The sequence below is a fragment of the Paralichthys olivaceus genome, chromosome 22, assembly GCF_024713975.1.
Source record: "Paralichthys olivaceus isolate ysfri-2021 chromosome 22, ASM2471397v2, whole genome shotgun sequence".
Taxonomy (NCBI): Eukaryota; Metazoa; Chordata; class Actinopteri; order Pleuronectiformes; family Paralichthyidae; genus Paralichthys; species Paralichthys olivaceus.
The window spans coordinates 7,205,842-7,231,536 of NC_091114.1; the positions used below are offsets into that span (position 1 = coordinate 7,205,842).

General features: G+C 42.3%; 1 protein-coding gene and 2 non-coding genes across 3 annotated transcripts in view; 2 read left to right on the forward strand and 1 right to left on the reverse strand.

Moving 5' to 3' along the window:
- The window catches only part of sema4f (sema domain, immunoglobulin domain (Ig), transmembrane domain (TM) and short cytoplasmic domain, (semaphorin) 4F), a 44,543-nt gene extending 27,024 nt beyond the window's left edge, over window positions 1-17,519 (reverse strand). The window contains exon 1 of the mRNA XM_020095814.2: window positions 16,678-17,519. Coding sequence (XP_019951373.1) covers window positions 16,678-16,801 — 124 coding nt within the window. The 5' untranslated portion in view covers window positions 16,802-17,519. The remainder of the gene's footprint in view (window positions 1-16,677) is intronic.
- A 4,258-nt stretch (window positions 17,520-21,777) lies between these two features.
- On the forward strand, window positions 21,778-21,849 carry trnaa-ugc (transfer RNA alanine (anticodon UGC)). The gene has a single exon. It is a non-coding gene; the product is annotated as a tRNA-Ala (tRNA).
- Window positions 21,850-22,007: 158 nt separating this feature from the next.
- trnaa-cgc (transfer RNA alanine (anticodon CGC)) lies at window positions 22,008-22,079 on the forward strand. The gene has a single exon. It is a non-coding gene; the product is annotated as a tRNA-Ala (tRNA).
- The last annotated feature ends 3,616 nt before the right edge of the window (window positions 22,080-25,695 follow it).

Consider the following 25,695-nt stretch of genomic DNA (forward strand, 5'->3'; position numbering starts at 1 on the left):
CCAAAGATCATTGTGTTCCCTCTCTGGTCAGATTTGTGTTAACGCTCAGCACAAATAACAGTGAGTCAGCACGGTGCAGCATCACAACGCGAGCCTCAAGATTCACGATCCCCTCGGTTGTCGTAACTCCAGACGACTGAAAGGAACACACTAAACTGCAGCTGGCAGGAAAAAATAGAAGCAGGAGTCGGGACTTTATAAAGTATTGAAAGGATGAGTCTCATTACAACCTCCCTTCGCCTGAGGAGACGCTGTGCTGGCCTGGAACAAAAGCTCCGGAGAGCCACTGTGTCGTTACGTAATCGCCACTAAAGACCAGTCATTCATGTGTGAGGACAGCGTGTGTCGGGTTGGGGAACAGAAACACACAGCAAGCTGTGCACATACTTTACAACACACACAGAGCGGTGTAGTGATATGAAAAGCACAGTGCCAGCTATACTGATGTCTAATTGATGTTGACCATCCGAATAAAGGATATCTCTTGCGCTTTTAATTTCCTGTCATGTCAGAGAGAATACAAATAAACTGCTCCCTCTTTCCCCTCAATCAACTCTGTCATATCCGATAAAAAAAGGTTGTTTCTTCAACTTAAACCTCCATCTCTCTTTCCTCCGCCCTCCCTCACTGTGACTTTCCCCTCAGCCACCTCTCTCTTCTAACAAGCCGGCTCCATCCACTGTGTGAGCCAGCAGGGGTGGTCGCTCTCATCTAATAAACCCCTGTCACACAGATTAATGCCCACTGATGACAAATCTCCCCCCCGGATCGGGTCGAACCAACTGTCTGCTTGATTAAACCCGAAGGGAGAGACAGCAAGAGAGGGTGAAAGAAAAAAAATCTCCTCTCTGTCAGGTTGCCATCGGCCAACGGGACATGACAGCTCTTTTGACTTCCTGCCCTTGTTTCTCATCTTGTTCCTCTTGTCCCATCCACTTTAATTTTCCTCCAGTTATGACCAAACATTTTCTTCGCCCGTCTCTTTCCTGATCCCTCCATCCATGGACACCACGGCCTCAACTATCCCTCTTATCATTGTCTTCACTTTATCTCAAGATGTTTGCTGCATCAGTCCACCTTCATTGTTTGAAATATATTTTGATATCTATACCATACGGTAAGATAAAAGCCACACCTTGGCATGAACAGTAAGTGCTTGTTTATGCTCAATGTTAGATGTATAAACATCGACAATAGAAATCATGGGGGGGCAGTGTGGCCAATAGTTCAAGTGAGGACACAAGGAAGAGATGGTGGAACTTTTTTTAAAGATAGACTTTGTAAGTTGGAGAGAAACTACAGGCGTCTAAATGATGACCAACCTTTTCTGAAGAGGTACATCATCATGACCTCCTCCACTGTCGCCATGTTCGTTGTTGCCAGACAGTCTCAACTATTTTAATCTTCTCTGCCCACTGCGTCCATAATCACTAAAACACCTCAAATCCTCTTGTTTGCTACAGGAGCTCCCTGCATTCAAAATCCCTGCCCAGCACCCAAACAGTCATCTGGCAGCTCTCTCATGTTTGTGCACAACACACTCTCACATAACACACACAATCGCATACAAACAGATAACTTCCCACATGTGCACAAGGATGATTGATGAAAAACAAGATCAGTGGAATGCCACCCTGGTTAAATCTATTTATTTACACATGCAGACGGTCACATGTGCATGTTTTCACCTGTTTGTGCACACACACCTGGTGGGAGGAGCTTAACAACAAAAGATGGTGAACAGAAGTGAGAAAGAGAGTGGATTTCCCAGAGAGAAAGTTTTATTCAGTTTATGTCTTGTGCCTGCCAGCTTGTGTGTGTGTGTGTGTGTGTGTGTGTGAATTTAATCAGTCTATCCCAAAGCAAAGCAAGATTGATGACCCTTAGCTCATTCCTGGCAAATGGCAAGATGTCCCTATGTGTGTATGTGTGTGTTTGCGTGTGTGTTTGACCTAACAAGGAAGGCTTTGTTCATATACTGGCTTGTAGCTGAACCTCAACCAGCTGATCAGCTTCCGTATGTGTGCGTAGTTAACTGGAAAATTACTTACTAACATTAATTTTTATGTTTTATTAACTATTAAAATTGTAACATGCATTTTTAAAAAGCAGTGGAATATTTTTGTAGCGTATAAATACTGGATTAAATGCTCTTGTAAGGATGTGTCCTAGAATTCACTTTCAGTTGAGCATAAATGGTCTGTTGCCGACAGTTTCCTCTCTCGTCTACCAAGTTATTTTCATAACATCAGCAGTGCGTGTTGTTTGACATCTTTATCAGTGGTTGATAGCTATGAGGCCAATACAACAGCACTGACTGCGTCACAATGGTCGGGTTGGCCTGGTGACAAGCCATCAGTTAACACACACACACACACACACACACACACACACACACACACACACACACACACACACACACACACACACACACACACACACACACACACACACACACACACACACACACATACAGACATGTACAGATAAACAAAGGCCCAAAGACACTGAGGAAAAACAGAGTTTAGAGTGTAAAACATCACACTTTATGCATGGACACAAAAGATCACACAAAGGTCAGTGTGAAATCTGTAGTGTGGGATTCTGGCTCCTTCATGTATCCCTCGTATAGAGGCTCTTCATACCCTTGATTGGATGCAAATACTCATCATACAGCGTGTATGGCTCTTGTGAAGGCATACACACTTCAGCACACAACTGACGCTTGCCCAAAAGGGACCCTCTAAAATAGCTATTTGATAATTGACTAGTCCATTAACTCTCTCTCCTTGTCGCTCATTCCCTGTTTCTCTTAACAAAGTCCATAGCTCATTCTGCCGCCAGCTCACTATCTGTTGCAGCTTACTTCCCTTTTTGTCGTCAGATATTAGACTTTTACATCGTCTGCACAGTTGAGTTGAGTTCTGCAACCCTAATAATTCAGTTAGAACCAGAGCCCTCAGTCAGGAAGTCACACACATTTCAACCATCAAACAACCATCCAATGAACTGCACCATCTTCTGCACCTCCAGCACAAAACCAGCATCTATGTGAGATGGTAATGAAAACAAATTGAAACATAAGAAATTGGGCTTGGTGTTGCATTTTAAATGGATCTGACAACTGCTCTGTCTCTTGTTGTGAGTTTCTGAGGGCGTCTCTGTTTGAACTGCAGCAATGATGACATGCAAACTCACTGCCCATTCATAATGCAAACCAGTCAGGCCCACTAAACCAAACAAACCCACAGTGTGATGTTCAACTTCACCTGGTGTACGTTCACATTCGATATTGAAAGAGAAGCAGTCAAAAAACAAGTCCACACACTGTCAACAACCAAAAGAACAAGAGAATAAAACTTGTCTTCTTTTTGCAAGACTCTATATAAAGATATTCGATTACATGACAGCTCCCACAATAGAAGCCAAATCATCCTGATTGCCACCTGGTGGTTGGCTGCAGCATGGTTTATAAATACTTTCTCCTTCATGTTAGTGGATGGGACACAGACCAATGTAAAAAGTCAATGTACATATCAAATAATCTTTTCTTAAAGATGGTTTCCTTCATTTTAGGTAGTTCCTTGTTTCCCAAAGAATTAATTCAGCTGAAACGTATCCAGGATATTTCAGCTTCATTTTTGTACAACGAGAGGAAGTGGAGCCACATCGTCCAGCTTTCTTTACAGTCTATGGTAAGAACTGTCCAAAGCAAAACTAATCTAATTTACTGTCCCTAAATCATTTTAAAGACGAGCTTTGGTTTGCTCTAAATACTGAACCTGAAAACGATTAAATCTGTAAATCTCTGTGCACCGATTGAACTTCTAATTTCAGCCGGTGCATCTTCAACACAACCTTCAGCTGGCATGTTACTCTCACCTCTCTAACTCTTACCACTATATTGTGTTCGCTGACATTAATAGAGGTTATTAATGGAGCTCAGCCTTTAAAGCTAAATGGCCCTGACACCACTTTTCCCCTTCAGCTGACATCATCGCCACTAAAAATATACAAAATTCTGTGAGTATGGTTATAAAAAATTACTAATTAGCATGGTTGGAGACAGAGCATTTTATATGAAACAACACACATACGCCTGTATACTATTAAGTACATGCAGGCCTAAGGTAAACAGTATTAATGCAACCAAATGATGGGAAAACATGGTGCACCCACATGTGGGCATATTTTTGCCAGGGTGCCGTTACTTGATAATGACTATGAGAAAAAAAGGATGATACTGAGAAGAACCCTGTTTTCAGCAGCATCACACATTACCCTATAAGGACTTTCACAAGTCCAAGAGTAGAAAATGTCTGTCTCTTATTCTTTGTTGTGGGTTCAAGTGCAACTCTTTCCCTCTTATGAGCATATAAAGCAATTTAACTGTAGAATATATAGTTTTTTTCCAGAATATCCCTCAGTAAAGCTGCTTTTCATTTTTTTTTATATATCATTTTGTTCAAACACAGGGCTTCATCTTTGTCTGGAGTTACTCGCTAGCTTGAAAACATTGAAACGTTGAAAAACCTTGCTATACAGTACAGGACAGGAGACAGTGCAGCTTATTACTTTGTGTTGAGAAGGGTGTTTACACAAGTAGGTATATAAGAGCTCCCTGTGTCCCTTGAATAAGCCACTAATCATTCATCAACTCATCAATTTTGAGGCACATAACACAATCAGAGATGTTACAAACCTAATAGCTTTACCAAGTGTGTTTTCTGACATGTGTGTAACTGGGTCACCTGACTGCCTATTCTCTCTCACATAAACACCCCACACACATGCATTAAGCAGATCCTCTCAGCACAAAACTGGATGTGTGCATGTGTTAGACTAAGATGCATTATGACTCAGATAATTATAATCAATATATTAACACGCCGTTAGTGTTTCATAAAGTAGCTAACAACCAACTGCATAATATGATCAATGTACAAACACACTCACGTCTCATCATCAAAGTAATTCCCATTAGGTTCCAAACTACAGGCTTATTAGCAGATGTCACTAAATTCCCTCTTAAGCACGCACACACATATACAGTTTGACCTAACCCATATGTTTGAGTGGGTTAAGTCTGCAACACCTCTTAGTGGCTTTAATGCCTTGAGGCCTTTCATTCAGTCCCCTGTTTGTGCTGGCTCTACACCATAATACAGTACAAACAGGCCCATTAACAGATTGCTGTCCATTCAACTCTTCATTAGTTCTATTGAGTGATGAGGACCTTCATTTACTAAATTTAAACTGGTTAAGGCTTTTGTTTAAGCCTGGATAAAGCTCCAGCCAAAGTGAACAACAAAAGAGAAGAATCAGCTTTCACACCGTTTTTCAACAGTTTCATAATGGAAAAAGGTTGTAAATAGAAGTTTTCACATGTTATGTTCCTTTTCATTCATTTAGAGGGCTTAAAGTAGTATTAAGTTGCATTCGTTGATTATCACAACTGACCATATGTCTGATTTGCATTAAATGCACTACTTGACTTCACACCAGATTTTGTGTACTTTTTAAAATACCAAACTTATCATCAATCAGTTTACCTCTTGATATAAACCTGAGCTTTATGCTTGTTAGCATTGACATGACTGATCCACCAGAGTAACATAATTTACGCCATCTCCAAAAACTTTGGGTCTGATTTTGCCTTTTCAGATAATTGTGATAACAATCGTCTTTTTCTCTCACTGTGAAATCAGATAGGATCTTACATAACTGTGCAGTCACATGTCCAACATACATTTCCTCAGTGCTTTATAGGTATCAGGCAGCAGGATATTAATCTAATCTGGACTGCTGGGATTTCACTGTGTCCCATGTGGACAAGGGCGGCATTATATAAAAGCACTTAAGCTGATGAGATCGGCCAAGATGCAGACCTCTGTGATGTCATGGTGCCACAGACTGCGCACTCTGCGGTATGATGTCATAGGCTATAGTTAATAATAACCTTTAATCAGAAATGGATCTGTCTCCCACTGTTTCAAATTGGGCCTGATTTCACAGATCATAAAAGCTATTCTGTATTAAAAAGTTTTAATTTTGCAGATATGGCACCACAGGGAAGTGAACTATATGTTTTATTTATTTTGTGGACTTATCATACACATTGTTTTATGTAATTATCTGTCTGGAGTGAGTGTGTGAGCTTTGTTCTTCACTTCTAATTCTATTCAAAACAAAGGCTCAGTTATTGTAGTCTTACTGAGAGGCCACCATCTACATCTATGAAGCTGCTGTGTAGTGTTTTGTTGTGCTGACATGCTCTCTAGATCAGTGTGATAATGCTTTTAGGAGGCTTTTCCTGCCTCACACACACAGACATTTTAGGGGGCCTGTCTTCCATTGTAATGTTAAGTTAAAAGATGAAAGTATGGTGTCAGTCTGGCTCTAAAGGCCCTCTCTCTCGCTTTCTGTATTCCCCCTGGACACACACACTTTCACACACATGCATAAAGTACAAATACAGGCTCAGCAGACACCTCAATTATGATAATGTGGATCAGCATTAATGTATCCTTAAAGCGCGGCTGGCTTTCTGCAGCGTGTGTGTGTGTGTGAGTGTGTGTGTGTGTGTGAGTGTGTGTGTGTGTGTCTCAGACAGCGGGAGAGGAGGGGCAGCTACTGTATCTCATTTAACACAGGTTACTCCCTCCAGGAGGGCAAAATTCTATAGATGAAGTAAGACAAAGAGAGAGACAGGCTGAGAAAAACAGACTGACATAAACAAATGCAAGTAAAGAATGTGAGGAGTCGAGTGCTTGATTTCAAAAAGTGCACAAGCCTCAGGGACATGTACCTTGACTGTGTTTTCCCGTCTGTGTTTATCTGTGTTCAGACAGCTTCAATAGGCCAGATGGCTTTGAATGTGTGGAGAAGAAACTCAGATTATACAGTCCAAACAATGTAGAACATTCAAATGACATCAGAGTTCACAGAGGAGCGGCACAACAGGACCTCACTTGTTTGTGTTGGAGGTTCAACCGAAAAGCTGGTCATTCACTTTAAATGGGGTGGATTCATGTGGTGCCGAACTGCATTGTGGGCGTATGGCAGAGGTTGACCACAGCTCAACTTGCCAAGCAACAACGGAGACCTGGTGTGTTCAACTGGTTGTGGGTGTGAATTAATTTCCTGTGCACTTCTCTTGAGCATTGCATTGACAGCTAGGATGGCACGTCAGCTCGAAAGGCAGCTATGTTGTATGTCCCAAGCATGACAACTGTGATTGTCATCATTATGACGATAGAGCCGGCACCAAGTGACGACCACGCCCACCATCAAGTGCTTGTGTGCATGTCTAGAGTATAGGCCCGATCACAAGTACGCCAATATTTCAGATGCAAACCTTCTCCTTTGATTCACTTCCAATCTCTGAAAGCAAGGAGACTATTGAAACATGTGGCTGGTCAATCGCAGCATGGCTTCACATGGAGTTCAACTTGTGCCAACTTTCACCCACAATATTTGCTTCACATTAGTGTAAATGTGACCTTGCCTTAACTTTGTGGTCTTAGAAATGGACCGTTTCAAAAACTATTCAGAAAAAGGTGCATTTTTTGAAACTATACACATCCTTAAATAAAAAGTATAAGCTGGAAACTGGAGTCTGCACCACTCACACCAACAGTAGTGTTCGTGTCCTCTGTGTGTAGTAAGAGAAGCAGCTGAAGTTCACTGGAATCATTGAGAAAATATCATTCGGTCACTTCTCAACAACTGCTGCTCTTATAAAGGTGTTTCCCCTCTCTCAACTCTGCTGCAGCTCTTTCATCACAACCCTCCTGTTTGTTCCTCCTCCTTCTCCTCACGTCTTCCTTACCCCTCCCTCCCTCCTTCCCTCCATCCTGCCTCCTTCTTCCTCCTCCCACTCTTCCAGACTCCCTCCCTCCCTCCCTGTAATTATCGCCTCAGACTCCAATTAAAAGAAACCACAATAAAGAGAGCAGAGGAGGGAGACCAAGGGGCGGTAAGGGAAGGAGAGAGCGGACGGCAAGAGAGGGAGAGGGAGACACAGAGGGGGGATTTTAATGAGAGGTTTGCACACAGACACAGACACACCAAAACTAGTAGTATATGAGCAGGTAATGTTTTGAAAACTCAAGCTTTTATAAAACAGGAATACATTCATTTTTAAAAAGACAGAGAGCATGTGTATAAATTGTTTGTATGTGTTTGTTGGTTTATACACGTGTGTGTGGGTATAATATGTGTAAATGTACATATAGGTGTGTGTGTGTGTGTGTGTGTGTGTGTGTGCGTGCGTGCGTGTGTGTGTGTGTGTGTGTGTGTGTGTGTGTGTGTGTGTGTGTGTGCGTGTGTGTGTGTGCGTAAGGGGGGCTGCTGACAGTTTTTCCTTTGTGTTAGCCCTAGTCTGTTTCCTGCCATTAAGGTTCCCAATGTTGCTCTGCTTTACTCAACGGCACCAACACACACACACACACACAAACCAAACTGCAAAAAGAACGAGACAGAAGATCAATATGCCAAAAGAGGATGATAAAAAATATAAACTAGAGAGGAGAACTGGAGATCACCAAGTCCTGGAGACAACATAGAGAGACAACATCAGTCAATATGTGCTTTAAAACAATATAAACAAACACACACACACAGTACCAAAGAAACTCTGCAGAGGAAAACACAATCAATAAACACAAAGTAGGAACAGCAGGGAAGCCCTTACTGTCAGGCATCTCACTGTGTGTGTGTGTGTGTGTGTGTGTGTGTGTGTGTGTGTGTGTATGTGTGTGTCTGCATGCACAAGGCAGAAATGGACCTCATGGTAATGTGCCAAACAGGACTGCCAAAAGACACAAACACACACTCAGACACACACACACAAAAACAAAAAGAGTGAGGGAGAAGGAGTGCAGAGAGGTGGCTTGATTTACTAGGCTGCCAAAGCGAGAATGGGCACAATACACTGAGAGGAAATAGATATCAGAGTCCAATACACAAACACACACACAGTCACAAACACACACAGTGGTCTCAGGCTGGCTCAAAAGTTTATCCTTTTTACGTAGATCTATATATAAGCTTCGGTTTGCAGACAATGTGTGTGTGTGTGTGTGTGTGTGTGTGTGTGTGTGTGTGTGTGTGTGTGTGTGTGTGTGCTCTTCAGACGGGAGTTACCGTTCTGACTGCATGACCAGGGGTGTTACCTTTATCAGCATTTATGGTAAGTTTCTCTGCATGACAATACAGCATGTGGTGTGCACACACACACACACACACACACACACACACACACACACACACACACACACACACAGCTTCATTGAACTGTGAATGAACTAAATGCATTGGTGTGTTTCTATTTTCACTGGAAACCGGTTTGTGAACCAAAGAACGTGGTGTTTGGGTGTAAGCCGGTTACACCTGATGGTCTAGTTCTGATGAAAGGTGAAATTTCACAGTGAGTGTCTAATCACCTCTGTGTACCTTATATTTACTTATCACCTTACTTATACGTCTGTAAATATATGAAGGCTTGAAGGAGCAGTTTATGTCATCTTTTTAATAATAACTCGTATAGTTACATAAACTAAGCTGGTTGTACTAGATTACATGACCTTCAAACTACCCTGGAAAGAAACCTAGTGCAGTTTCCCACTGAATCTAGTATCTTCCTCTGCTTTATCACAGAATATTTACTGTTTTTGACACTGTTAAGTAACATGAGCATTGACCCAGTAACTGTAGGTGAAATGCTTTGGGAGGGTCTAAATTAGAGCACAGAAATATTTGGACTGTAAGAAAGAACTACAGCTGGAATATAAAAGACATTTCTTGTGCACTCAAACTCAACAGTCTGCACACGGTGGCTTCTTCCAGCTTCCAACTGTCACTGAGGGTGAAAAAATGCCAACAGGCACAAATCTGGAACAAGCTGACTGCTCGCAGTGCAGCACTGATGTGTGTGTGTGTGTGCTTTTATCACAAGATGAGGCCTCCACCTTTTTGAAACGTCTTGTGAGACAAACAGTGAGACAACACAGGTCCATGTAGCTTTGGATATGACTGTGGCTCCTGCAGGCAGAGACTCAACTGAAATGTGGAAATCAGTCACTAATCACTGTGTTTCCTCCCCCACCCATACTGCTTCCTTCACCTTACTGCTGACACAGGTCCTGTACCAAGAACACACACATGCGCACACGCACACACACACACACACACACACACTCTCAAAGCATGAGCCTTAATTGTGCACAAAGCTGCCTCACTTATTGATCACATCCATAATTATTCTATGTATTAGGAATGTAGTAAAAACACAAATAAATGGAACATGCCTTTACATTCAAGTGTTTCCGTTAATGAATGCACTCTATGACCTGAAAACACACACACACACCCACACATCCGGACACTGACTGACAGCTACATCGATTGAGGACTTTTGTTGATTCCAGACTTCCAATCAGTCTCAGTCACCATCCACCCACTCTCTGAGGAGCGTCTCATTGTGACCGCAGTCTGGTGTGTGTTTCTGTCTTTTTGTGTGCATTAGGCCAGAAGAAGCTTACAGCTTAAGTGGACGCTGTCTGCACCTTGGCGTGAACGCGGTGACCTTGTGCGTGACCTCCGACCTCGTCTTAAACCCTTCCCGCCCATCGCCTCCTAGTTGGTTTTGTCCTGAATTAGACAGATCAATGAGGCTCTCTTTCTCTGTTTCACTTCATCAATGGCTATTAGTTTCTGTCTCACTTTTTTAATCTCATCAGATCGGTTATAAATGTTCTTATAGCCTTGTTCCTTTTCATTTCATCCTCTCCTCCTCTGCTTTTCACCCCTATTGTCTTGGGTCACAGTAATAAAATAAAACTCCTCTCTGTCCTTTCTCGCTCTCCTTTCCATCACCTTCAGTTGGTGAATGATAAATCAATACTGATTAATGTGACTGATGATGGCCCCAGACACCAGTCAGCAGTATTAAACAGCGAGGCCTTTGAGGGAAGATTCCTCAAGCTCATTCAACACATGAAGTAAGACTTAAATTTCATAAAGCCACTGGGACTGTCCAGGTTTGATTAAAATACAAGTAAAAAAAGCTTCACTTTATCTTGAAATTAAATAGAGCAAACGTTGAAAAAAAGAAAACTCGGGGGCTTAAGTGTATCCCATGTGTTAAAATGCTGAAAATTGTTCTCAGCACATTATAATTGGTTTCAACTGGCTTTCAATCAGATGGGATTTTCACACAACAGAGGGCTTCAGAGGAAGGAGGTGAGGGCCGAAAGCAGGAGTGAATGCCAATGAGTTTGTGATATGCTTGAGGTGTACAATGCAGTCTCTGGCTCTTAAACCCTCGGATGGAAATCCATACAAATTGCCCTCTGTGCTAAACCCCCACTCCAGAATACTCAACCTGCCTCAACGTCATGACGCAGCACATTTCACCAGATTTTTATGAACGAGGGAGTGAGAACAAGACTGGAAGGAGGAACGAGTGAATGAAGACGGAGGAGAATTCTAGCAACCCACCAACGCTATCAGGCTACCCCCGTCATTGACCTTCAAGTGTATTGCATTTTAAACCATCCACGGCTGTCATTCTAGGCGGGAACAGATGAAGTGGAATAACAAATGCCAAATTAGGGAAGAAAGAAAAAGCCACCAAGACTTCATGAAATCCTCCTGGGAATGCAACACAGGGAATCTGCTTGCGTCAACTGTGTGTGTGTGTGGCCTTTCACATCTGACTCGATTTGACCTTAACTGTGACAAGCTCCAGTCACAGGAGCGCCTGTGTGGGCCAACCATTCACAAACAACGTGGGACACTACACGGACATCTATGTACGTATGCATTGCTAATGTAATGCTCAGAACTGTGGACAATGACTGGACTTCATAGAGGGAGCATTATGAGTACAAGCGCATGAGATGCTGATGAACTCTGCTGACAAATGCCTGAAGGAGTGTGAGAATATTTTCTGTGGATTGGTGATGAAAGCTGGGAATTCACTCCCCTTCTACTTCTTTTATTCAGTTCTTCCTTTTTATTCTCAAAGTTCCCCCTTCTGGGTTATTATTTCAAATTTTAGCTCAGTTTGAAATATCTCTTAAAACATAAGATTTTAGATATGAACTCCGGAGAATGTCTGCACAATTGGGTCCGGACTTTCACCAATGAGGTGGGAGATTTTCCTCATTTGCGGCAACACAGAACCCTCTGGAGCGTTCAGGTGAGGGGTGGTGCAGATGGCAGAGGCAGGATGTAACTTTATTCAGCAATGGTTATCACATGTTTTTGTTTACACCACATCAACACGGCATCTGCAAAACATCGTCGTCTTCCACGTGTATGCTGATGCTTTTCATCTTGAGATATTGTCATCAACATGCCAACTCGCTCACGGTGAATAATGTGGAGGATCTTCTGCTGTGTGTATCTGATTATCTGGAGTTTAGTGCATGTCTAAAAGCAATGTTGCGAAGACGAAGGTGAGTCAGTCATGATGGCAGCGAGGAAAATAAAAAAGTAGAGGAGTTTGAAGAAAACACAACGAGCTTAAGAAAGAAGAACAGTGAAAGAGGAAGATAGAAGAGAAGGGTAAACCGTGGAGAAGTGAGACACGGATAAGAAATGACCAGACAGGCCAGGATGGAAACTTTTTAACCAGATGTGGTATTTCTGTTGAAGCCAGAGGGAAATGCTATAGATATGAAGGTGGCTTTTAAAATGACGCAGCTTTCCATTATGCACTCAAGCACCAGCCCACATAGACCTGGGGGTTATCAGGCTAAACTAAAAGAAGCCCTGAAAGCATTTCTGATGCCTCTCTTCATTCCCATGGTACCACTCAATTCCAGCGGGCCTTCTCATCCACACTTAGGAGCAGGAGAGGGATGCGGGGCTGGAAGAGGAATAACAAAGAATGAGAGAGAATAGGATGCAGGGAAGAGAGAGAAGAAAGGCTCTTCTCTTGTCTTTGCAGAACTACTTCATATTCCCTGGTGGGAGACAACAATGCCGCCTCAACCCAAACACATAATCTACTGAAGTCCACATGTGTTCTCAAAGGCAAAGCTCTGCTAAGACGTTTGGTGGTTACTCTCTTCCTGGTGTAATCCCCGGGTATTTCTCTGATATGACAACACTGCAGTGATGAGTATGTTGCACATTTTGACCCAACCATCCATCCAGATACCCAGGATGGCATGAATGATTCCAGCCATGAAATTGATCCGCAGGGATGAGCAACAAGTCCGCCGACCTAAAAGACCTAAAATTCAATTGCATTTGTTTGTCATCTTAAGAATCAAATCTAATTTTAAAAAAACATATTGGCTGATTGAACGGTATTGGAATTGTTTTCCCCCAATATTGATATCGATATATATATATATATATATTGATCAATATCAGCCCCTAACAATCCATATAGTTGAGGCTCAGATAACAACGGTCTTCCTCAATAATCATAAAGTCGGTTGGTATCTGTGTTTTCTGTTTATGTGTAGTTATTTATACTTTATATACGCATAATAAACTGTAAACTATCTTATTTTATTTTTATCAGACATCAACACAGACGGAGGAAGCCGCAGTCGAGCAGAAAAGGAAACTGATGTGAACTGTGGAATTCATTCAAGCTTTGCCAAAAAAGTTGGCAGAGGCTGTTCACGCTCATCAGTGATCGTCTGAGTTTAAGCTGGGAGGCATCAGTTTTACCTGGCTTCTCAAAATGATTTCAAGCACAGAGCAGAGTCTCTGGCCCCACCCACCTTTCAACAGTATTTAGTGACATCAAACTATATTTTCCAGGCTGCTTTGATAATCTTTGTTATACGGGACTCCTGCCCACACACACAACATCAGTGTGCCAAGTACAAATGTTGGCAGAAAACTAAAATCTACAATGGAGGACTAAAACCTCATTGAGAGCTACTGGAGGGAGAGATGTTTGAACAGAGATTCTGCAAAGCTCCTGTTGACTGCACACAAAGAAAAAGTATAGTTTTGGTTGCGCGAGCAGGTGCTACAGCATCGACAGACACTGGGTGGCCTCGGGCGCAACTTAGCGCTTATGTACCTGCATAGTTTCCAGCTAACCAAGCTAATCACAATAGACGTAGCCCCTCTCTACCTCACCATAAATGGACCCCAAGCCACACAGCCGGTGCACCGCTGGGAGCCAGGCCCCCTCCCCTGTGGGCCGACACCCTAATGAGTTTCATGTGAGGGGCATTAAAACAGCTGCTGGAGCAGTGAACTTGGCCGTGCTCTGATCCCGTCACACACAGAAAGAAAAACCATGTAAAGTTTTGTTTTGTTTCATGAATACACAGGAATCCAATTCATTATAGAAACTATGTATAATTTAACCTTTCTTTAATTTACTAACATGTCTAAATAAAAGTGTGTATTGAATATGTTTTGATGCTTTTAGGTTTATATTATTTGTAAAAGCATAATTATGACAGTCCTCAGGTTTGCTCGTGACTTCTTTTAATTGAAAACCCCACACCCTGATGGTAACATCATTAGACAGCATGTAATTTCAGCCAAGCAGTTTTATGACTTTTCCCCAAAGACTGAACCACAGAGCTGGAACAATTCTACGACAGTCTAATTAGCCACTAGTTATTATGTGCACATCTTACCAAAAACACATTTCACACGCGAGAGTGAGAAACAATAAAGATAACTATAAGAAGTTTCTCCTCACTTCATATCTTATATGGAGCCAAATATGTTTTACATACAATTCATTTAAAACTACAGCTGTAACAGTATTTGGCTGAGCATGATTCAGCGTAGAGTATCTGGAGACGAGCAGGCAGAACTGCCTCCGATAGCAGTTATCTTCCACAATCGGTGCAGAGAGAGCCACTTGAATGCGACTGCATTTGCAACCAAGCTTGACTCAAACACACACAGACACAAATCACCTGATCAGTGCTCATAACAACTCCACTGTTCCACATAAGAGATCAAAACAAGAAGCATGCACGCCCATGGACACACACACACCCTGCAAGAACTTTTAACTGAACTGGTATTACATATTGTTGTGATTTAAGAGTAATTTCTCTGGCTTGACAATGCTTAATTAATTATTATTAATCATCTCCAATTGTTCAGTGAAAATTAATGAAACTGCTGCTCAGTGCATGGGGCATCATATCTGGATGTGTGCCTCTCTGTCTCAATCTCATTGCTCTTTGTTGGGACTCGCTTCAACTGTATATATCATGGGACCAGTGTGCCACAGGCCACAGTTGCGTAATGACACTCAGAGACAGTGGATCTGATCTAACAAACACTGCATTCATCCAGCAAAGCAACAGCACACAGAGACCATCTCAAGTCAGTGTTACGATGAAAGTCAGTCAGAGAAATGCAAAGGATTGCAGCACAATAAGTTCTGCAGCACAGTGCAGCGGTGGAGCAAAGCCCATTAATACAGTCAGGTGACTGGAGTGCAGGCTAATGGTCAATGGACCCAGTGACGCAACCTCTAAATCTTTCTGCCTCGCTGCATCCGGGTGTAAACACCGTCACATGGTAGAGTAGGGACGAAAACACCAAGATGAAATAATAGGGAACAAAATGCTGAAATAGGGATGAAAGAAGAAAGCACGGAGGAAGAAATAGGGGTCAAATGAAGATATTATACAGATGGTTATTATCCAGCAAACAAAGAGAGACACAGACACACTCGCACGGACTGCAGTCCAATCTCCAAATGATCACAAAATAGCTCTGCGTGAATATTGCCTCATAAGCTTCTTATTATTTTGTTATGATGGTTGTCTCCTCTCATTTTGTGCCTTCCATTTAAACAGTCAGTCAGTTTGCAGAAAACAAGAAGGCTTGAAAGTCTGTGCTGCTGACCCTGATGGTTACAAAGAGGGGGTTTGTTTCAGAGCCCAGCTCCTCTTCCATTCCCTCTGACTTATGCCCATCCAAAAATCTGTGTCTGGTTCCCTTCATCATTTTTCCACTTAACATTTTTCAGTATGGCTGATGCACAAAGCTGCTTTTCAGGAAGGGTGATTTTCGTGGTCATTTTAAAGTCTCTGTTCTATCTAAGCTCATGCCTCCACTCAGCTGAAGTGTCACGGAGCACGATGCTGATTACAGAGCTGCTGATCCTGACCTCTGCCTTCCCCAGATCAGAGCAAATGAAAACATACATTTCCCCACATGCATCAATCCCTCCAGAGAGAAGTGCATTTCACTGAACTGTCCCTTTAAATCTGCTACGTGTCTGGATGACCCAGCAGCCCGGTGTTTGTGCCTGGTGTTTGTGGACTTGTTGTTGGCGTTGGGGTGGAACAAGTCTGGCACCTGCTTGCTTCGCCAACATCACCATCTATCAAGCTGCAGTAGAAGGCAGAGGGCAGCCCAGTGAACCTGCGCTCTGAGTGCGTAAACCTGCAGATTTGGGGTTTGCGCCAAATACATGCGAAAGGTTATTACGCATCATTTTGTGCACACTCTGACGGGTGTGCATGTTATTAAATAATGTGAGACATGTCTACTACAGATGTAGGTGTTACTCAAGAGTCACTCGTGGTTGTTTGGGTACCTTTTTCATCATCACCAGGAGTATGAATGATATTAGACACACTTGGAAAAAAATTCAAATTCAAATACTCTCAGCCTCATCACTGCCACACACAAACACACGTTTTTGATTTCGCTCACCTTGCAGGTTGTTATCGCCTTCCAGTCCGCCTAGGGTCGCAGCCCAGGAGGCTCCGGAGAGCAAGCACAGCACCGGGAGTACGATCAACATCGCCCCGTCAGTAGTCACACTGATTCGGCTCATGTCCTGGTCCGGCGGTGGAGGTGGAGATTCGTCCGATCTGATTTCAATACCAAAGTCCCGGACTGGTGGGTCTCAGCGATGCATCCTGATCCTTGGCTCTACGGGTTTCTCCAAGAAGATAGAGGCAGATAAGTTGCAGTGGCTGTTTCTAAATGCAGCAAATGCTTTTTAAATATCTTTAATCTGTTTCTCAGTCACTCTTTTCCTGGAGCTGCAGTCTGCACAAAGCGCACCGACGCGCATGCATCCGCTCCGAGTCTCGTATTATCCTCTACAGAAAGGCGACAAGCTGAACAGCAGGAAGTTCATTATTACAGTGAGACTCTCGGTACATTCAACCCAAACTGCGAGTCAAAGTGTTGGAAGAGTGGAGTCCTCTGGTGCAGGAATAAACGTCCCGGTGTCCTGGGTTAGAATAAGCCTGGCTCTCCACGCTCTGTGCCCCGGTGTCGCTGACTCTGTCCCGCCGGTATCAACAAACCTCCGCCCGCTTACACCACTTTAAAACCATCCAGGAAAATTAAAGCGAAGTAAGTGTGAAAAAAAAATCACGTTCAAATCCGCGTAAAAACAAAAACAGGGAGCGCGCGCTGGTGCACGGTCGCTCGGTGATACGGAGGTTGACGGATGTGCGAGCGCGAGCGCGGACCGAGTGCAAGACAAGCGTCTCTCGCGGCCCCGCCTTCCGGAAAACAAGCAGCGCGAGAGGACAACAGGTAAGAGGATGACGTCAAGAGGGACAGGTGCTGTAAAAGAACACTGTGAGTTTTTTTTTTTTTTGCGTGGGTCATTAGAGTAGCTTTGTATTTCATGTGTGGTAATGATCGGCAGTGTGATCATTAAGTGTGATGATATCCTGTTAAACTTCCTGTTGTGTTGCACAATGAGATACAAGCATTTAGTGGTTAAATAAATGAATAAAAAAATGAATAAAAAAAAGACTGTTTCATCATTTACTCTGAAATGCTTTACCCAATGTTGTTATCCAAGAGACTACATGACCGGTCTTTTATTAGTGGTGAAATCATAGGCTGGAGCAATACAAAGATGGACAGCAGTTTAAGCTAAATTGGTGGATGGGATATGGAGCAAACTAAAAAGTCAAAGTACACGTTAAATACATTTTTAAGTGGTTTCTTTCATTTTAGGCAGTTCTTATCACACTGATGTATGTCTAAGTGTTCATGTGCCAAAGTCTGAAACATAACAATTGACAGATTCATGATCGGTCGATCACATGTATCGATGGGACCTTGTTCTTTCGCCTGATCACCAAGGTGCAAGCTCTAGGTCCAAATGCACAAGATGGCAGTGTGGATACAGGATATTTTGGCTTATTCTGGATAATGGGAGGAAGGGGAGAATCGCTGTCCATCTTTATATACAGTTTATGATATGATATGACTTAATTTAATGTATTTCCATCCATCCTGCCTGTAGGTCTGTTTCACATAATTAAACTATTTTCACTCAAAGTAGCCTGCTTAAAGTTTTACTTTTAATCAGTGTTCTCTTTCTCCCCCTTTTTATTCTGTGTTATAGCATTCTTATCCATCTGTAAGTCATCTCACATAGTGGTTTAGGGGGTTGGGGTAGGTGGCGTGTGGGGCTGATGGGAAAAGGGGGGGGTGGGCTTCCAAAGTAAAGATGATTAAACAGTAGATGTGAGGTCAACGGTCTCTCGGCCTTAACCACACTAACAACTCACAGAGAGCTTGTTTTCCGCCATGTGCCGTTAATTTATCTTTACTATTTCTTCTTCAGTGCCTCAATAACATAAATAAACACAAACATAATTCCCGGTGATGACACACTGTTATCTAAAAAAACCATTTAGAAATTGCTCCATCCTGTTACGCAACTTTTTTTTTTTTTCACAGCTGCACAGCAGCATCATAAAAAATGTAGGAAAAATGTACACCCTCTTTCCCACTTCCTCCCTCTCTTTCTCCCAGGAGCAGAGTGGTATGGCTGGCAGTGCTAACCGGCCAATTTCACGGGGCGGGGGTGCAGACATGTACCCGAACCCGTGGACAAAAGGGAGGGGTCACAGAGGAGCTTGGATTAAAGGATTTGGTAGATGAAGAGGGGGAAGGAGTAGAACGGGGGTCAGAGGTGAGGGAGCGATGATAAAGAAAAAGCCAAATAGAGCCAAGAAGTGAGTGGCGCCATTTCTAATCGAGCCCGATTAAGCTCACACTGTGCGTGTCTCATCTTTACGAGGCCAATGACTTTTGAATGATGAAACATCACTCACAATCACAATAGATGTCTTCATTCATTTGTGATGGCTGCTGCGGCGGTTGGAGCTATCTGCGCTTTAGCAAAACCCCACCCTCCCTTCACCCATGACTTCTGGGTGGTGAGAACATATATCAATGTCAGGGTGGAGGTCCAGATCCACGTCTGGGTCAGGCATTGTTTAGTCCAGCTGAAGTCCATGTGGGATTAAACTAATTAGAATGATATTTACACTCAGACTCTGAGGATTGGTAGAATTTTTTTTTTTATGTTTTGGCTGCTGCCCCCTTTTGGACAGGTGAAGCAAGTACTAAAACCGGGGATTTCTAATCCAGACAATACTGCAAAGAAGAATAGGGCATTGGGGGGAGTCAACCAGAATCTTTTTTCTTCCGGATGTCAGGCGGCAGAAGACAGAGCGAGATGCACAGACACGTTCAGATTGATGAAAGCCTTCAAACCACTCCACACACACACACACACAGGTTCAAATTGATGCACAAAATTTACATAAATTGGCTGTTCAGACTGGCATAGATTAACCACAACCACCAACCAGCGAGGAGCATGGCCTTAACGGGATTGCCATGGCTGCTTATCTGTCACCGCACATTAATATTCAGACCCTGATGTAAGGAGGCTGCAATCCGTGACCCTGCACTCCTTCGGTTAATGTTTGGTTTCAGTGTGCGTGCCTGTTTATGCATCGTCACAAGTCTGTGAGTGTACAGTATATGTGCGCACGCTTGCATATACAGTATGTTTGTGTGGCAGACAAAACCAAAGTCTGGGTTAAGCCAAAAGGTTTTGCAAGTGTGTCTAACAGTTGGAGACCATTGAAGCTGAGGGGGAATTTAATGGTTGAGGAGCATGACAGAAAAGAAAACCAGACAGAGACAGAGAGAGCTGGAGAGAGACTGACAAGCCATCTCCTCCAGCAAATGTAATTATATGGCTGGGAATCGGTGAGTGGGTTGCTCCTTGATCAGCTCTAGGCCACACACAAACATGCGTGTGACATTGACCTTGTTCTACATCAGAGCATCACAGGAGGACTTTATCCAGAAATATGAAAATATTATTTATTGTAAAGTCTGCCTTTGTATTAAATTAAGCAAATCTGTGACTGATCTATTTGTTGGTAAGGTAATTAATGCTGTCATGCTTTTTAATTCAGTTTCTGTGTGTGTGTGTGTGTGTGTGTCAGAGAGGAGGGGGCCACAAATCGTAGGGAGATTGTGCTCTGAAGAGCAGTGGGTCTGCATGCACTCACGCACATAAAAACACTAATTTAGTTAACAGCTTTCATTTCCCTAATTACACCCAAGATGTAGTGTACCCTCTATCTTTTGTCTCTCCCTCTCTCTCTGCCCCCATGTCCCTTCCACCTCCCATGATGCATCTGCCCACATTTTCTGCTCCCTCCTACTGTCTGTCTAAATGTATCAAAAGAGCTGTCAACCTAAAGGTTAGAATAAAAACACATAGCAGATTCCTGTGTGCTATATGTGTGTTTGACCTACAATGACTAAACAGATTAAAAGGTAAGCTTGGAATCAATCCCCTCCCTGTGTGATACACACCACTTGTTTTTGTATTGCTGCTGGCTTGTTCCCATCTGATTTACCCCAACAATCCCTCACCTCTGCTGAGGAGGAATTGGAACAAACAGCCCGAAACCTTTTCCGCTTATCCCCAACTATGGATTCTGCTGGAGATGTAAAGGATTCTGGCAAAGGACCTGAACTCTTGTGCTGAGCCCAGGTACAATTGAACATTCGGATCAACACTCAAGTTAAAGCATTTAATTTGCTTAATTCCACCCTAACGATCCACGAATGTGTGTGTTTGTCGAGGCAATTAAAGATAAACTAACTGTAATCTGCCACAAGCAAGTTGATAAAGTCAGTGATATAAGATTTTAAAAGAGGATTATAAGCACATAAAATTAGTGAATCCATAATATTTTATATATGTGTAAACAAACGATGGAACATCAGTGGCTGAGTTTGAGTGCCTAATTAGCAACTTTCACATAACCACATTCTGACAGAGACATGTTTTGGGATGAGCGAGCTGAGAGCTAAGAAGATGAAACTTCATTCAGAAGGGGAATTTGTGAAGGAGCGTTGCTGCGGAGGAGGAGCAGCTATAGAATCACACAAATTGTTCCCAAGTGTCAGTTTGGAACGGTCACATATTCATTTTTGTCAGAACCAAGAGGCAGAACAAACGGCAAAGCAGGCATAGATGACGGTGAATTTAACTGGAATGAAACTCAGTAAAAGAAAGCTGAGGCTCAACAGTTCCCTTATGAAACACCCAGATATCCATTTGGATCTGCACCAAGTTGATAAACTCACTGATACCATTGATAAATATTTACACATAGCTCTGCCATATCTCTCAATGTTAAAGAAAGTGAAAATAAATTCCTAGCTCTGCATTCTTCTTTGTCCCATACTACATCCTTCCACCGAGTTGATAATCTGTCAACTATTTCCAGTTATACTGCTAACACACCAGTGCTGCAGAGACATAGACACAGGGAGGCAGGGATAACTGAACTCAGGTGAAAACAATCCCAGGAGCAGGAACCAGGACAAAGACAGGAAGTAAAGTATGAGAAATATGTCAGAAACTTCAAAGCAAAACAGGAAATGACCCAAGTCCATAACTTAGTTCAGAAAATGCTTCATGCAAAAAATCTGAAGTCTGGATTTCTACAAAACAGAGGGGATGTAGCTCAGTGGTAGAGCGCATGCTTTGCATGTATGAGGTCCTGGGTTCAATCCCCAGCATCTCCACTTCTATTCTACAATAGTATCAGATTAATGAACACTATGGTTCAATGTTACATATTTGCAAAGGAGTGGTGTCACAATCTAATCATTTATGGGTAATTTCTCATCTGTTACTCAACACCAGCTCATACGTTTTAACAGGAAAACAATACTTAATCAGAGGGGATGTAGCTCAGTGGTAGAGCGTGTGCTTCGCATGTATGAGGTTCTGGGTTCAATCCCCAGCATCTCCATAATTCTTAAAAGATCAAAGTGGGATGCCTAACAAAATATTTTCTAATTCAAAATAAGGATCAATTTCATCTAAACTTATAAGGACATCGACAAACTTTTTCTTTCAGATTAATTTTATTTTTCAGGCCTGCAATTTATTTTTTCAAGGCCGTGGTTTCATTAATAGAATAAAAAGTATTTTGTCTAATGTTATTTTATTTTTGCTCATTTTCTGTGTCCATCTCTTCAGTCTCGCTCCCCACATTTGTCTCGGCAAACACTTGAGCAAGCCAAGCACAGAAGACAAGCGGGTAAGAAAAACAGAACCAGTAATAATCTGAAATCAATGCTGTATTTTTTTTCAAGGCTAATCTCTAAAACACAGCGATTGCTTGAATCCCTTCAGGCTGCATTACAGTTGCTGCATGTCACATGCATGTCATATTGGATGTATCGTAATTAGCGCACCCAAAAACAATACCTCATACCAGCCCTCTATCGTCTTTAAATTCATGGCTTAAAAATTCCCAGCATTCCCAAGTCGGAGCATCAAACCATTGTTTCCAATGTGACATGAACACAACATGACTTCCAAGAAACATATATAGATGTTGTGCTGCAGCTGCGCCTACGCTGAGGTGTTACAACACAATGCTTGGCAGGGGAAACAAAGTCACCTCGCATCATCACACACAACATGTTGTGCCTGTTTTCAGTGTTGAGGTCTGATAATCACACAAACATTAACACATGATACCACAGGCATTTGTTTTTCATACAGTCATGGGAAAAAACAGAGTGTACCATCCACCCCTGTTCTGTGAATTAAATATGTTCAAAGGATGCTAAACAATCAATTATTTACATGTCACACACACCAGAATAAATAAAAAAAGACATAAGCAAACACATACATGAATGCACACAGACTGACACATACACACACACCATATCCTATTAAAAAGCCTGGTCTAATTAAAGGGATCATTTCAGCTATAATTAGCCCGCATGTCTGTGGCGTAGTCATTCTTAAATATAATCGCTAGCTTCATCCTTCTCAGGATCACAAAGTACTTTGTAAGACATGCTTACTCGCTGCTATTTGTCAAGGGCTGATCACTTCAATTGAGTACTGCTAAACCTAATCATCTAATGCAGTAATTCCAGACCAGTTGTACCTATACCTCAGCGATGGGTTACTTCTGCAGTTGTAGGGAGGACATGGAAATATTGAGGAGCCGCTCAAGTAATTTTATAAAATAAAAATTACAATTTGAGCTGTAGGCTACATCCATACTACTAAGTAAACTAAAACTAAAACGGGGCCAGCGCGTTTCAAAACTTCAAAACTTGATGCATTTTCAAATCAGTGTGGATGTAGCCTAAAATATATACCCACATTTTTTTAGGTTACCAAGTAAGCAGAGAAGAAAAGACAAACTAACAGATTAATACTTGGGTTGGTACTCACTTACATTCAAGAGAACATTTTGAGATGAACCAGGTGTTCTGGAGGAAGGATCAACAGCAGATACACTCACAAACCTACAGAACAAACACTCATCCTGTTGTGACTGTGGTGACCGAGTGTTAAATCAAATTTTCCAGGATCAGCATCCTTATGGCAAAGAAAGGTAAACTGTTTTTATCAAGTGTTGCTCTAACCTAATTCCTTATGTGCAACATCCTGGTTGACTGATTCCACAGCAGATGGTGCTATCAATTATTGAGCCTGTGAAGACAACCCTGCCCTCAATCAGATTAAGTAGATTATGCCATCATCAACTCCCTTATGATCCAGACTCAGTTTCGTACATACAACATACATCGTCAAGATGCACACCCCCAACATCACCTCCATCCTTCCATCCATCCTCTAGGTGCATTTGTGTCTGTTAAGGTATGCAATTTTCAAATCTCACCTAAATACACGCTGAGCGTTATTCGACTACATACCACTACGGGAGGCACTGCCAGTGTATTCGGCGCTCCACCCAACCCTATGTAAATGTCCCCTTAATCCTTTTAACCCACCCCAACAGTGTGGAGAAGCTAAGGGAGCAGGAGAGAGCCCAGGGCGAGTACAACATTGCATGCTTCCACCCCGCTGAGATCTAATTGAAGAACAAGTGCTCAGTACAAAGTGAAGCTCCTTGGCTCCCTGTGACATTAATGCATTAATAGTGTTAAAAAAAAAAGACTGTGATCCAGAGGGTAGAAATCTAAAAAATATTATTCTGAATATGGGGGGCGCAGTGGAACAGAAGGCTAATTTTAACACCAGCTTATATTTAAACTGAGATTTACAGCTGCTCACATGGTGAATCATCTAATCTACAGGTGCAGCAACCAGCCTGTTTGGAATGGGCTGTTTGCTTGTACTGTGTTGATGCTGCAGAGCAACTTCACAATTATTACTTTTCATTTGTGAGTCCTCCTCAAACTGTATTTTATCCCAAGAAGTGCAAATCAGTCCGCAGACTGTCTGTTGAGGCAAACTGTGTTCCACAAACTGAGATTTCTAGAATTGGTGGATAGATTTAAGCTAATTACATGCTTTTTCTTTTTAGGATAGACCACAGCTAAGGCCTGGTACAACATACATACAGTATATAGGTCACGTTATCATGCTGTTTTGCTCTAAGCTTCAGTTAATGAACAGATTTCTAGCTTTCAATGTTTTTATCCACATGGTTCCACATACCTGCTTTTCAATGTTACTAAACCTTTTTGAAAACAGCATTTACCTCATCATCCAACCACAGTTGTCTGACTCAGTCACTGGATTGATTGTGTGTGTGTTTTCTTTGTGTGACAGATGTTAGTGTGGGTCAGTGGATGATAATATGTAACAATATGTTTTCTTATAGATTTGCAGCATGTGAGGCGATTGGGGTCATTGTTTCTTAATGATCAAGTCTGACCTGTACAAGGATAAGACAGCTGGTCTTGACAACATGTTTTGATATTCATCCAGTGAGAAAAAGAGTCTTAATTGAAAAGAAGTGGATTGGATAATTTGAACATGAGCAGCAGTTCTATGTTTTACAGTAGGCTAAATATCAATGCACATTTCAGGGAGAAATGACATTGAAGTGACATCACGATGGCAGATTTTGATTTTTGACGCTTGTTCCCAGCGCGGGAAATAAACTGCTGTGGGTAGCTGATAGCACAGAGATTAAAATCCCTCACAGTAAACGCCACCACAGCTTCTGACTCTGGCTACAGTTGCCTCTGTTGGGCTTTATCACAGTGCTGCAATGTGGGCCCGGGCAGATGTGGAATATTCCCATTTCTGAGGCAGTAGATGCTTTGCCGAAAATGTTCAAGGTCTTTTCGTGTCAAAGCATTTATTGTTTGAGGGGGAAGAAAGCTTTGGCAGTACACAAGTCAGCTGTAAAAGCAGAGTCCAGCTCCAGCACTGTTAAACGCCAGTTTAACAGTGACTTTACAGTCTCCACTATTTACACCCACGAATAATTCGAAAGATACATGTCAGCTGCACTTTTATTGCTAAATATAAATGTTTGAAATGGTTGACATGGCACTTGTTAATGTTCACACTTGAACTAACTTTTTGCATCAAATGTATCTGCTTAAAATAGACAAAAAGACAATATGACTACAATTTAA